Source organism: Poecilia latipinna, unplaced genomic scaffold, assembly GCF_001443285.1.
Source record: "Poecilia latipinna isolate Pla-1442-1.1 unplaced genomic scaffold, P_latipinna-1.0 Scaffold56, whole genome shotgun sequence".
Taxonomy (NCBI): Eukaryota; Metazoa; Chordata; class Actinopteri; order Cyprinodontiformes; family Poeciliidae; genus Poecilia; species Poecilia latipinna.
In genome coordinates, this window is record NW_015112672.1 from 401,683 (window position 1) to 415,743 (window position 14,061).

The 14,061-nt window shown below is 39.5% G+C and overlaps 1 protein-coding gene across 5 annotated transcripts in view; it reads right to left on the bottom strand.

Annotated features, from left to right (window-relative positions):
* uckl1b (uridine-cytidine kinase 1-like 1b) overlaps window positions 1–13,712 on the bottom strand; it is a 22,354-nt gene extending 8,642 nt beyond the window's left edge. Inside the window, exons 1-8 of one of the 5 annotated variants that reach the window (XM_015054482.1) lie at window positions 13,604–13,712; window positions 7,967–8,160; window positions 5,993–6,099; window positions 4,849–5,019; window positions 3,383–3,454; window positions 2,455–2,644; window positions 2,274–2,335; window positions 1,219–1,235 (exon numbers count right to left, since the gene is read on the bottom strand). In XM_015054482.1, the coding sequence (XP_014909968.1) occupies window positions 1,219–1,235; window positions 2,274–2,335; window positions 2,455–2,644; window positions 3,383–3,454; window positions 4,849–5,019; window positions 5,993–6,099; window positions 7,967–8,160; window positions 13,604–13,677 (887 nt within the window). In that variant the 5' untranslated portion in view covers window positions 13,678–13,712. Of the gene's footprint in view, window positions 1–1,218; window positions 1,236–2,273; window positions 2,336–2,454; window positions 2,645–3,382; window positions 3,455–4,848; window positions 5,020–5,992; window positions 6,100–7,966; window positions 8,161–9,693; window positions 9,995–10,492; window positions 11,212–13,603 lie in introns of those variants that run through there. The other 4 variants (XM_015054496.1, XM_015054475.1, XM_015054486.1 and 1 more) reach the window with 4 other exon arrangements.
* Window positions 13,713–14,061: the final 349 nt, after the last annotated feature.

The following is a 14,061-nucleotide window of genomic DNA, read 5'->3' on the forward strand; positions in this document are numbered from 1 at the left end:
CCCCCAAAATCAAATTTCACCAGCAGAAAAACAAACCAACCCCTTAACCTTTTTCCCCCCCCCCCCCCCCCCACAGTTCTCATTATGTTTTTATGGGATTTTATTGGAACAAAAAGTTAAATATTATTGCGATGTGGGAGGAAAATGACATGTTTTTCAAACAAATAAACATGAAAATTGTGTCATGGATTTGTTTTCATGCCCCCTGAGTCAACACTTTGAAGGACTAGCTATTGTTGAAGCTACAGCTGTGGGTCTTCTGTGGCATGACAACTAGCTCTGCGTATTTAGAGACTGACTTCTGCCCTGGTCTCTGGGTTTTTCTTGTTTTTGTTTTGTAGCCTTCAACTCTTAAGGAACTTGTAGGCCAAAGTAATTAATTTTAGTCTAATGCTATGTAGGATTGTTTTTTGTAACAATGCCTTTCTTTGTTCAACTTCTCCATTATGGTTGGATTTGGGAAGTGACGGGACTAATTATCCTGACTAATGATTCTCCCAGTGGATCTCTGAAGCTCGACTTGGCTGGTTCTCTGATTTAATCTCTCCTTACCCAGCCACGTCTTGGTAGGTCTACCGCTGCGTCACACTCTTTCCATTTTCAGATGGTGATCTGAACAGTGCTTGATGAGGTGTTCAAAGTTCTGCATATTAGTTTAGCACTTACCTCTGCTTAAACACTTTCACATCATCTCTGACTTGTCCGCTGTGTGAACTGATACCGATTGTTTTCTAACAAAGCTCTGAGGCATCCAAAGACCTCTTTATTATATACCGAGATTAGATTAAACACAGATATGCGCTTTATAATGAAGCAACGTCTGAAGGCAACTGGCTGCGCTGCAAGTTATTTTGGGGTGCCAGAATAAAGGGATTTTTTTTATGTGTAAAAAACAAAAAAAAAAGTTTGAAAATATGATTTTTCTCCCACCTTCTGAAAGAAGACTTGAAGTTTGTGGTGGTAGCGTGACAAAACGTATGGATATTTTTTGCACAGCTCCGTAACATATTACTACATAGTGGACGGCTTAATTCCGCATTAATACAAGATGCAACAGCACCGCCTGCTGATGTGTCCTGGCAGCCAGCACGACGGAGAGGAAGACATGTTGGTTTGTGCTCGACGCGTTTTCGGTCCCTTCAAGTGGAAAGCTAAAGCAAGTGGTGAACTGGGAAGATGTCGAAGAGAGAAAGACATAGAGGATAAAGGCCACTCTACCTGACGCTGAGCTCACGCTGTGAGCAACAGAGGGTGGGGAGGGGGGGTGGGGGGGGAGAGAGTGAGAGAGCAATCCATCAGCAGCATGTGTGATACTGTGTTTGTGGTAGGGAGGACATAAAAGAAAAAAAAAAGCAAACTACGCCACGGCAAAAAAGTGCTCCCCACAAACAAAACTTGCAATTAGTGCAGTGGTACAGGAAAACCAAAAGTCAGTTTCATATGTCGTCTCAATTTAACAAACGTATCATTGGTGGGATCACGGGTTGTGTAATCTAGAAAGAAGCAGTCAAGCCTTTAATGACAAACTTGCTCCTTGTGTCCCAATTTCTTAAAGCTACCGGACTTCTTCTGAGATACAAACCGTCACCAATATAACAGGACGTCATGGTCAGTTTTTTCTGTTGGTGCCATTTTGCTGCAAGTCATCACTTAAGATAGAATCAACCATCCTAAGCACAGCTTCCATATGAGAAAATGAATCTGGTTACTAAATAAAGCATTCAATCAGTTATTTTACGTTTGCATTTGCATTGTTTTTATTTTTGCCTCTTTCTTTGCCTGCTTTTAATTTAATTTCCTTTTAGAGACAATAAGGAACATGGAGTAATTTTTAAAGATGACCAAAGCAGACTGGAAAACAATCTGAACTCTTCGTAAACTGTGTTGAAATCTACAGTCGCTAAACCACTACAGCGTTCATTAAGCCATCTGATCAGCTTGATTTTTGTCCCTTTTTTGGTGTTATCAATCCAAATACACACAAAGCAGAATTAGCAGTTTCCCTCTTAAGTGCAGGTCTTCTAAACATGTGAAATTCAGCAGGAGAAAGTCAAGGATACAAATCCAAAGACATTCAAAACCCTCACTAACACTCAGGCAGTTCAGTCATCCTCCACAAGAGGGCGTGATGGCCCTTGCATGCTAAATATAAAAATGGGCGTGAGCAAAAACAACTCTACAGAGTACATATAGTTAGGAAGTAGTACTTGGAAAAAATGAAAAGGAGCGGGGCTCTATTGAAATCTATTTTAATATCTCATCACCCTTCTTACCTCCTCCAGCTGACTGTGAACATGCTGCACAATCAGGTCAATGGCTACCATGTTTCCACCGCCTGACAGGATGACAGCAGAAGTCAATGTAGTTTCAGGCTTTATTTGTCTTTTAGACCACAGCTTTGACCTTTATCTGATGCTGAACTAGTCCATGCAGTCAGTGTGTGTAAGCGCTCACCACGTGGCACCACCAGATCCGCCAGGCGCATGGTGGGCTCGATGTACTGCTCAAAAGCGGGCTTCACAAACTTGTTGTACTGTTTGATGACGCCCTCGATGTCTCGGCCTCGTTCCGTGATGTCCCTCCGCAGCCGGCGCACTAAACGGATGTCGGAGTCGGTTTCCACAAAGATCTTCATGTCGAGCAGCTGCCGGGACGCGCCACACAGTTAGAAATGTTTGGCTGAGTTCACGCCGATAAACATGAAGTAAAACGACATTGAGGATCTTATTGGTTGGTGGTGAGTTCACCTCCTTTCAGATTTCAGATTTCATTGAATTATATTTCCTAATAAAAATTATGGTGAAATTCTCCGAGGTAAAAACTACTACAAGTTGATTAAACTTAGATTTCTTGGAAAAAGTCCAATAATGCAGAAACAAAGGGTGACGTGACCTAAAAATTTGTGTTGTGACTCAAAATGCAACTTTGTTACATAAAAATAATGTTTCATTTTTAATTATAAGAAAATAAAGGTATCATGAATGCACAGCTTGCAATTGGCAAAGTTTGTTTAAATATTTTTATATGTTACTTCAGTAAGAGACCCATATAAAATAACAGTTAAAGTATGGAGAATTTAAACACCTGCAACAATGAAAAAGAGAAAAATCAAGGAAACTTTTTGAATATCCATACTAAATGAGTGATGTTTAACAGCTAAAAAAAATCTAGAAAAAAATCTAGAAAATCTAGATAAATTTGCAAATTTATCTTTGCAATTCTCTGCTCATCTATATCAGCCCACATGTGCATACTTATGAGGTTTCTGCATTTGTTTACTTTGCAAACAGAGAAAATGCATATATATGTGTAATTAAAAGACCTTGCAAGAAATGAATACAAAATACACTAAAGCAAGCTTTTTCAATTATTTATGCCGTACCTGTAGGAGGGCTTTATCTGCAAAAGACATGATTCCCTCAAAGATGATGACACTAGCTCCATATACAGTTTTCTGTGAAAAACAGACACAAAACATTCAGGTTAAATGCCCATAGAAACAGTGATATAACGACAGATCAGAGTCATGAAGTGACATCTCAGTAAGTTTTAATAAATGCTGAAAAATGAGCAACGTGGAAAAAGTATTCCTACCCCTTTAACGATGTCATAGACAGTGTGACAACTAATGCATTTAGTCTGATTGCTCTTCCCCTTCACTCTGACCAACTTAACGTTCCCTGCTGAAGAAAAAGCACAGCATAACGCTGCCACCACCATGTTTGATTACCATGGTACATTCAGGGCCATGTGCAGTGTTGTTTAATATGGAGATTCCACTACATGTGTATGCAGGTTTTGGTCTCGGATCAGATCTGGGCCCACATGCCCAGAGATTATCAGAGTCCTCTCAGAGAGCTCTTAGCTTAGCCTAAAAAAAATTCCTGCTAAGAGTCCTAGCTTAGAGTGGCTGATGCTAAGTGATTGATGCAGCTGCAGCTAGATATGATGCTGTCTACTAGGGGCTGTGATTGGTGGATACACAAAACAAAATAAGACTAAAAAAAACAAACAATAATTTGTTGATAGAAATTAACCAATCATACACTCTAGACTGGATAAAGAAAAATGTGTCATGATGATGAAAATGAATTAATTGCCACACTGAATCAACACATTTGATGGCAACTTATTTACTTTCCCATCGTCATTGTGGTTTGCCACGGCTCCTCGCTGTGCCGGTCATTTTACTAGGTCATCTATCAAATAGATGACATGGTATTTGCTCAGCTGTCAACAATTTACTGGGATTGTTTGCTTTTATAAAGTTGTTTGATCATTACAAATTAGGGAAGTAAAGGACACATAACCAAACAGGACAGAGGAGCAACGCCTATGGCTTTATCTGTTTTATAGGCAATATTTCTGCTTTCTGTTGATCTTTCTTAAGACACTTTTATACTAACTAAAAGTCCTCCTCAACACTCCCAGCATTTCATGAGGTTAGGAGCTCTCTAAAAACCTAAGGCGCTATGGGAATTAATTTTACCTTATCGAGGTGAAATTCTAAGAATTCCATAAAATCCAGAAAAAAAGATTTTTCTAAAATGTCATTAATAGGAGCTACTTTTAGTCTTTGGGAATTTTTTGTCCAGCATTTTCTTTTTGTTCTGTTCTCCGTAGGCTTGTGGTAAACTGCATACGGGACTTTATGCAGTCCCGTATGCTACTGCTCCACAAAGGCCGAGTTTGTGGAGCGCACGCAAATACGCACAAACTTTTCCAGGTTTTCATTTGTAAGATATGTAAGAAGTTTAATAAAATCCCATTAAAATAGTTTTGTTTGCAACGTGACAAAATGTGGAAAAGCTCATAAAAACAGGCCGAGCTGCGCTAGGTCGTCCTTACCCACTCTTTCTGTCTCCCATGAGTTGTGAAGTCATACACGGGGATTTTCACACTTTTGCCCTGTTTGAGTTTGCGCAGGGTGTGTGTCAGCAAATCAAAGTCGAAGGCATCTGGGTGGTCAAAGTTATAATCATTCCTGGCTGCCAGCAGCTGCTCCTCAGGGGACAGGACCTGAGGACAGGCACATCGTTTCAGCACAGCTTGACTTCTACTGTAAAAAATTAGCCTGTGTTTCTCTTGTTTAAGCAAGAAAGAACTGAAAGCATTTCATAAAAAAATAAAATAAAAATAAAAATATCTGCAATTCACCATCACAATCATACACAGTCAAATACTGCCACATGATATACACATGCTTGTGTGAAAACACTGATCCCTTCGAGAGCAGTCGAAGTTAGGAACCTAAATTTAGTAAAACATCATGCGCCACTGTGACGTCTGTACCAGGTGCTGTCTCTGTATGTATGCGTGTGTGTGTGTGTGTGTGTGTGTGCCCTTAGGCTAACTGTGCTTTGAAAAGCCCAGACCTGCTATTTGGCAGTTTCTGAACACTGACACCTCCTTCTTAAGTGAGCTGATTACACACTTAATATGATAAACTGATGCTCCTCGCTCTGTGTGGGCTTTAAGCTACTCCACCAGAAAAAAAAATGAAGTCTCTAATGTACAAAGAAATCCCTGTTAGCGCAGCGAGGAAACAGGCTGAAAGCTGTAGCGGTGCTAGTCCTTGGTCGGGTATGACCCCCTGCAGAAAAGGATTACACAACCAGCGTGGGCGAACTTGTAGAGGGGTAAAAATGAAGTCTCTTATTTAACTGAACTTCAGTGCACTCTTTTTCTATTCAGTCTGGCCTCCCTCTCCTCCGTCACTCCTCTTTCCTCCCCCCTCAGGATTCAAACTGAATTATATTTTGGTTTCTTTTTCTTCCACTATATTTCTGTCCTTCAGGCCAGTGGGAGGATTTAGGGGAGCCTGATGCGAGTAGGCACCAAAAATCTTTCAATGTAATGTTATGGTTTTATTTTCTTCAGTCTAAATGAACTTGCACTGATGAAAACTATACAAACAAATGTAGATATGCACACACATACACACACACACACACATCGGTTCATGTCAGACACGCTGCATCATTATAAATACCTTATAAAAAGAGTCCATTGAGAGCAAAACAACCCATGGAACATCTAAAGCTTCAATGATTTTCCTGGCAACTGTGGTTTTTCCTGAAGCGCTGCCCCCAAAAAGCCCTTTCAGGAAAAGTTAAAAAAAAAAAAAAAAAAAAAAAAAAGACGTTACGATATGTATTTATAGAATAAATAAAAGACAAGAGCTGCACATATCAGCGCATGGAATATTGATTTTACAAACTAACGTTCTTAACATAATCTTTATTAGCAATTACTCCAAATGTCGCAGATTTTGCATGCTTAACATTTCCAGCCTGTTGGGTTTGGAGCCTCAATGCAGCCAAACTGATCACAGTGTGGTGAAAACTAAAGGTCACAGAAAGAGCTGAAAATATTCCAATGATAGAAAACAAACATAAGTGAGAGAAAAATGTTGATAAGCTGCAATACTTAAAAATATATATCACTACTACATGACTTTCTAATATCATACCTAACTGTAAAACCAAGCATGAGCCTTACTTCCATCAGGTTATTGTTTTATATTATATTGAGAAATTATTGCCAGACACCAGTGGATGCCCCATAAATATTACTATGCCAGAACTAGCAATATGGAAGTTTTTTTTTTTTTTTTAATTAAAACTTTAAAGCTTTAGTAAGCAAAAAAAAAAAAAAAAAAAGAGCAACGACATATCTGCCAAACAAGGAAACTAAAAGTGCTTTAACTGTGACAGTACTATTTTCCAACATAAAAAGCCAAACAGTCTTATGATATTAATCTACCTCATAATGTATAAAGCATTAGCAGACACTGCTGCCGTGATGATGCTCTCAAATTATTTCAGGGATGATTATCGACCAACAAAATGTCCAAATCTTGCTGACACTTAAGAGTGTGTGAGTAATCCAAACACTCAGTTGCACCTCTCAGGTTGTGAAGCATCGAGGCAGCAAAGCGTAGGAGTTATTCTCACTTCCTGCCTTACTTTCACTGACATCCAGCTCTTTCTGGCCTGCGTTCTCTCACACCGTAGTAAACAATTCGGGTCAGAACCCAATGAAATCGGGCTCTGTTTGTATGCTATGTGTACGTTTTACATCAGCTGCTGTTTATGCAGCTAAGAAGAGGATCAACAGTCTGGATACAGCTTTCACTCATCACAGGAATATAATGTACAGAAAAGTAAATCAGTGTTAATTTCTGCAAAGTACAATTCTTACTAAGTATGACTATTAGGTCAAACTTGTCAAATCTAATTGAAAATGGAAAAAAAAATACATATAACTTTAATTAGATATAAAGGTAGGACAGTTTAGAAAAATGGTTAAGAGGTGAATTTTTCACTTTCTTTTTATTACTGAAATGAAATTCAAAACCTTTATGCAAAACATAGGACACTAAATATATTACCCAATAAGCCTCATTTATTTTTTTGATTATCTGAAGCAAGTTAAATACGGTGGTTGTGACTCTGCTTTTGACTTCATTGGTTTTCCATCGAGATTGTGCAACGAACTTCTCTTTACAGTTTGCAGGAAGCAGCTAAGTTGTTGTAGTTATGTTGCTCCCTGCTGACAGTTATCAATAACAGATTTAGGCAACTTTAAAAAAAACCCTGTTGTCAAAGCAAATCTCAGTAGATATATATTTTCCTATATGGAGGAGATAGTAATGGAAAACACAACAAAGTTTTGATCTATGTGCCACAAACACGCAACAAGTCAGATTCAGGATGGAATTGTTTCAGTCGGTTCATGAGGAAAGCTGAACTCCCAATCAGACTGGCTGCTGAAATGCATCATGGGACTTCAGGTTTTGTCACAGGGTAAGAGCAAGGAAACATCTCAGTCAGAACGCAAATGATTAAATTTACTTTTTAAAACACTTGGACCACGGAGAACAGTGCTTTTCCCAAAATATATACTGTGCTACGCTGCTATGAGAAAGTAATCTTAATAAGATTACGTCTCTGCAGTTTCCTACCGATGACGAAGGCCTCTTTGGACTGTGCTCCATGCTCGTTGTACCACGGTGGGCGGCCAGCTGTGTAGATGGTTCGTTTGGAGGTGCGCAGCAGCGGAGGCTCGGATTTACACTGGCTGGTGGTCCGTTTCCTGGGAGAAAGACCCAGGCTGACAGAGGGCAGCAGCCGGTCCAGCGATCCCTCAATGCCTCCACTTTAAATAATAAGCAAACACAAAAGAGATCCCAGCGTAAGCGTTTAGAGCATTAAAAAAAAAAAAAAAAACACGACATAATGAAAATGGTCCACTTAAATGACAGTGAACAGACTGTACCAGCGATGACCTACTGTATCCCCAGCCATCGGTTAATGTTTAGTTTATTTTTTTACGTCTTCAGCAAGTGAACTTTGTACACCATTGTGGAAAAGGCGGCAGGTAAAAAGGGCGTTTTTACGGCTGATTTGGGATAAAAGCTTAACAGATAAAGAAGTTCATATACAACTTTAGGTCCTGGAGATAAAAATGGGTTAACAAAAGACTTAAAATTTGTCTACAGCTATTGCTGCAAAAAATAAGAAGACAGCCAAAGATCCCTTTAGATGGAAGCAGAGACCTGTGTGTATAAATCAGCTCAGACAATTCAATCAAATGGATCCAACTGTTCAATCAGAGCACATACACAAAGACTTAAAATGTATTCATTGCCCTTGAACTTTTCAGACTTAATCACAAGCTTTGTTGTGTTTTATTGGGATTTTATGCGAAAGAGCAGCACTAAGTGGAGCAGGCTGATTGGGCGACACTTAGTAGAACCAACGGTTGGAATTACATAATTCTGCAAAATAGCTCAAACTCAACTGGACTGGACAGAAAATATATAACCCAAAGTCAAGTAGCCATATTTCTGGACTTTGACTAGTCCAGGTCATTCAAAACCAGGAATGTGCTTGGATCTAAATCATTCCAGAGTGGATTTGGCTGAACCTCCACCCAAGACTTTACGCTCTCTCACTGGTTGTTCTGCTAGACTTCTGTGCATTTAGCTCCATCCATCGACTGGCTCTTTAGAACAAAAAAACCCAGATCATTGATCGACAGCCAAAGACGAGGAAAATCTATAACCTCTCCCTACAGTGAGCTTTACTAATAACTGCTGAGTCATGCAGTCAGTTGTCCAACTGAACAAAAGGCATCATCCCAGTAATGAAGACGATAAACAAATGGCAACAAGCTGATTCAAATTAGACACAAGGTTCTCACTGGACAAAGGCACAAAGTGAATTTGCATGAACTACTGAGAGCAAACACAATGGACATTCATATCTTTTTGCAAGACAGAGAAGCAGAGAAGGAAGGGCTCTGTGACTTATTATCAAAATAAAGCGTCTGCAGAAACTGAGTTGGAATGTCAAAAGTGGAAATAAAGCTGCTTCACTTTGCAGAACAAAAGTAATGCAGCAGCTAATTGCTGAATAGAAGTGTTTCTTCAGCTTTAACAGAAGAACTACTGTCTGTTACAGATCAATTTAGCCATACTACTGGAAAAAAAAAAAAAAACATATTGCAAAATCTAGCCGAATATTGTCAAGTAATCAAATCCTAGGAAAGCGCAAAACAGTACGTAAATCTTCTGACTACTCTTAATTTCATGTTTAAGTTTTTTTGCAAAAAAAAAAAAAAAAACTCAATTTTTGACAAAAAAACCCCCCCAAATCTAACCAGCCCCCAGTTTTTAGCAACACTTACTGTAGTATGCGAGATATCCACACCTCACCCAGAGAGGACTGTAAAGAGCCAGAGGCCATAACCACAGACTATAAGAGAGGAATTCCAAGACGTCTGCCGTCATCCAGTCAACTCTCTGCCTCTAAAATCTTCACTCAGATCACATAGTTCCTCAGGTAGAGTGAGGAAGCGGTCGGGAAGCAAACGAGAAACTGGCGAAGATTTTATCTTATCTCATCAGACTCACCTAGTTGAACCCAAGGAGTGTACTCAGACAACAGACAGAACTACACATGAGACGCGGCTCGCTCAAACTGGGTTATCAGTTAAAGCCAAACCACGGTGCCATAATAGATTAGCCTGGCTGATGGTGCTGAATCATGTTCTTGCTCATTGCTCCAAAATGCAAAGTGCACACCATGAATGCAGCTTTGAGAGGAGGGGGGAAAAAAAAGGACAAAAGGTCAGATTGCAGGTAAACAAGAAAACTTTTTGGAGCGCACATGTGGAAAAAAAAGGTAGCAATTTTAAAATATCCATAGAAATGCATAAAAATGCCAAACATAAACTGACATTTAATTATTTAAAAAAAAAACAAGCTAGAGCCTTTCTTGCCTCAATTTGTATAACAGAGTTGATTTGTAAGACGATGCAGTCACATGATTCCACGGAGATCTTCTCAGCATATAAACAATAACAATTTGATTCAAAAGACAGCTCAAGACATTGTTCCACAATCGGAGAGGAAAAAAAAAGGCTCCTTTAGAACCTGAAAATAAGATGTCAACATTGAAAATATATGAATAAATAAGACACTTACCTGCCATCAGATCTTAGAGTCCAACAGCCAGATATTCTAGCTCCTGAGTAAGCTGGTATAGTGTTCATGACAGGAGAAACTATTTCGGATTTGCTTGTGTTTTAGTTCAACACTTCTGCCAACAGGTAATAGTTTTAATACATCGGAGCACAGTAACACTGTTCAACCACCGTTCAACCACCACCCCCCTTGTTGCAAAACATCCAGAGACACTAAGGAGTTGGAGACATGAGGGGGTATTAACTTGGGTGAGAAACGAAACTTAAAGCAAGTGTTTAGGTTTCAGATTCTCCTTCCTTTTGACAGAGGAAGAGTCCACAGCTTGGTTGTTGGAGAAAACGACAGAGTGAAACTGCAGCACAGCTTTTCCCTCCTCTTTCTCTGCTCCTCCCCTTTGGCTGTCCAGCCAGCACATCTAAGAGGATCACCTACCCCTTTCCAGATTATGTTCATTAGTTTGTATTAATAGCATCAGGTTAGAGCCATACCTCCCTAGCACTGGCACAAACACACGTGTCTCATAAACAGTTTGGACAGTCGGTGACGCAAAACGTGGCTGGAGGTGGGGGGGTGGGGGACAGCGCGACCGGAGAAAAGCGACACAGACAAGGAAACTTTTAAAGAAGGAATAGATAAGCAGGTAGCTGCTGTTGTCCTCTGATGTTGACTGGATCCAAAGAGGAGACGCCTCGGGCTGAGCTGAAGAGGTGACAAGAGGGAGAAAAGGAGGGAAGGCAGGGGGATGATGGAGGAGGAGGGCGGGGAGGACGTGATGTGCTTGTACCCTGCGGAGACTCACTACGTCTCTGCCTTACTCAGAGACTGGAGATGTCAGCACCACTGAAAAACACACACATGTACGCACACGCATACACACACACACACACAGAGCTGTGCCTCCTCCCAGGCTTCACTCCCACTGAGGACGGAGGGAATAAACAGCATGATGAAACCCAACACTCCTGCTCAATCAGCTGAAAGTCTGAAGGACGGCCGTTGGCAATGTGCAAGTCACACCCTTACACTCCTTCTGGGCCGGGCAAAGCAAATATTAAGTCTTTATTTATATATTTATTGAAAATCGATGCAATTAAGAACAAAAATATAAAGAAGCAAACAGATTTACTTTAAACCAACATGTCAAACCCCTATGGGTATTCTGACTGTACTACACACATCCAGCTTCTGTTTTCTTCCTTGATCAAACTACAATGGGATTCCTCTGATTGTAATCACAGTTATGGAGCCGTGGCCAGAGCTTTAAAGTGCAGGCTGAAGACAGCTGCAGCACAAGAAAGCCACACTGAAACAAGAAGCTCCAGTTAGTTGCTATGCCAAACATTCAACCAACTCTCTGTGGATACAAAGACGCAAAGCCAACTCTAACACAGCGGAGGCAGCCTGGGAAAAATATGAATCTCTACTGAAGGCATGATTCAGATCGAGTCTGAAATAACAACAGAAATGCATTCTGTTGTTATTCTGTTTAGGTATGAGTCAGACACATTTTTACACAACAAGAATAGGCTGATCATCTAGAAAAACCAAGGTTTTCAATGAGCTACCAGACACGGGAGAGCGCGAAACTCATCTAAAATTAATCACTGCGACTTACAAGTTTTGTATAAAAACTTTAACAAAGGCATTTTGAATACTTTTTCTTATGCCATATTATTTTGTAAGTGGAAAAAGTGTCATCGCAAAATGAATGTCCCTACAGTGGCTTGCAAAAGTAACAATACTCCACTTACAGCCTCCAACTTCAATGCACTTTATTGGTGTTTTTGTGAAAGACCAGCAAGATGTGTGCGATACAGACTTAAAGTTTTAGCATATTTTGTGGTACTATTGTGATAAAAATGATAAGAACTATTTGTTACTTTTGTTTTAGGCAAATGTGTAACATTGCATCACACAGCAACTGCAGCCCCACAAACACAAACACAAATACAGGTCTTGAAAAGCAGCCAGATATAGTACGACTAAGCTTCACACAGTAACTGTAATAATCATATTTTCAAATTCAAAGATAAATCTACATCCTTCTCACAATAGGCCATTTCTCACAATAAATGATAAAGAATTTGTTAAATGCCCATCCCTAAAACCAACATAAAGTAGTGGAGTGAAAATTTTATTTTTACAAGTAAAACCATTACAAGTGCATCAAGAATAAATATTAGGCTCTCTAAAGTCAGTACCAACTTTTACTTAGGACTAAGTCTCTATCCACTTTGATAGAGAGCGACATTAACGCCTTTTTTTTTTTTGTAAAACAGTTTTACCTTATTCATATTCAGTTTTGTCCCAGTTGTAAGTTTTCCTTCAGCAATGGCATGTTTTTAGCAACATTCATCTTTCCTTTAACTCTGACCAGCACCACAATGTTAGATTTCTGTGGAGTCGAAAATCATTCAGTCCTTGCCCTTTTTCAACTGTACATAGTAAACAAGTCATTTCCATGTTCGATCCCCTTTTGAGGGCGGTTTTAATATTTGTGATTGTTCGGTAAATGAGCAGGAACAGGGACGTATGGTACTATGCTATTGCAGTGGACTGATCAGCAACGCCCTCTGGTGGTACTTCATGGGATCAACCGTCATGCTGGTGTGATGCAGAGACAATTTCTTCACGGCATAGCACGTGTACCTTAAATTACACTATTAGCCATTAAAATGTGAATTTCTTTCATTCCGTAACCATGAACACAGGGCAAATATAATACGTGTCCGGAATATTAAAAAGATTAATTTGTATCGCCATATAAAACCTAAATTAAAGTGGACTGTGGTCAGTGCCTTACCGTAATGTATGCCCCTAGGTTATACGTGTTAAAGTTTTAGAGCATGTTAGCTCTAAAACTTGTTAGCTCATCGGACGTTTCAAAATATAAAGCTATATAAGGGGGCCACTTGGTGTAAAATGGGACACGATGGACGTTCCGATCTAGCAGCTATTATAAGTGTCAGTCTAATGGAAAGAACACTGTGAGAGATAGCATCAGTGAAGATGCTTAACTGTTGCTGAAATAATATATTATAACAATCTATAAAAATACAAAAATAATCCAAAATTTCAAACGGCTAACACCCCACCCTGAAAGCGGAGTACCTGTTGGAAACAGAGCAAGTTTTCTCCTCGTTGTCCATCTTAGTAAGCCTTCCTTCCACGCTAACGGCAGACATTGCTTTTCTCTGTTGACAATCAGGTGTTCGGTCCGCGCTGAGGCATCATGGGATATGTAGGCGCTCCGTTATTCAGTCTTCGAACGCAGTGCAGCGTTGGCTCTCTGAAAGACTTCAAGCCCTACAATTCAATTGCAGATTTTTTTTTCTTCTGTTTTACAGTAAAAAAAGCGTGTGCCGTGGAGTAAGCTATGACATCACACGGGGCCTTTCCCGAAGCTTAGTGAAGTTTAATAGCGGAGAGTAGATCCTAAATCTGACCTATTTTTTATTATTACTAAAAAAATTACAAAAAATCAAAAATTTATATTATATATATATATATATATATATATATATATATATATATATATATATATATATATATATATATATATATTTTTT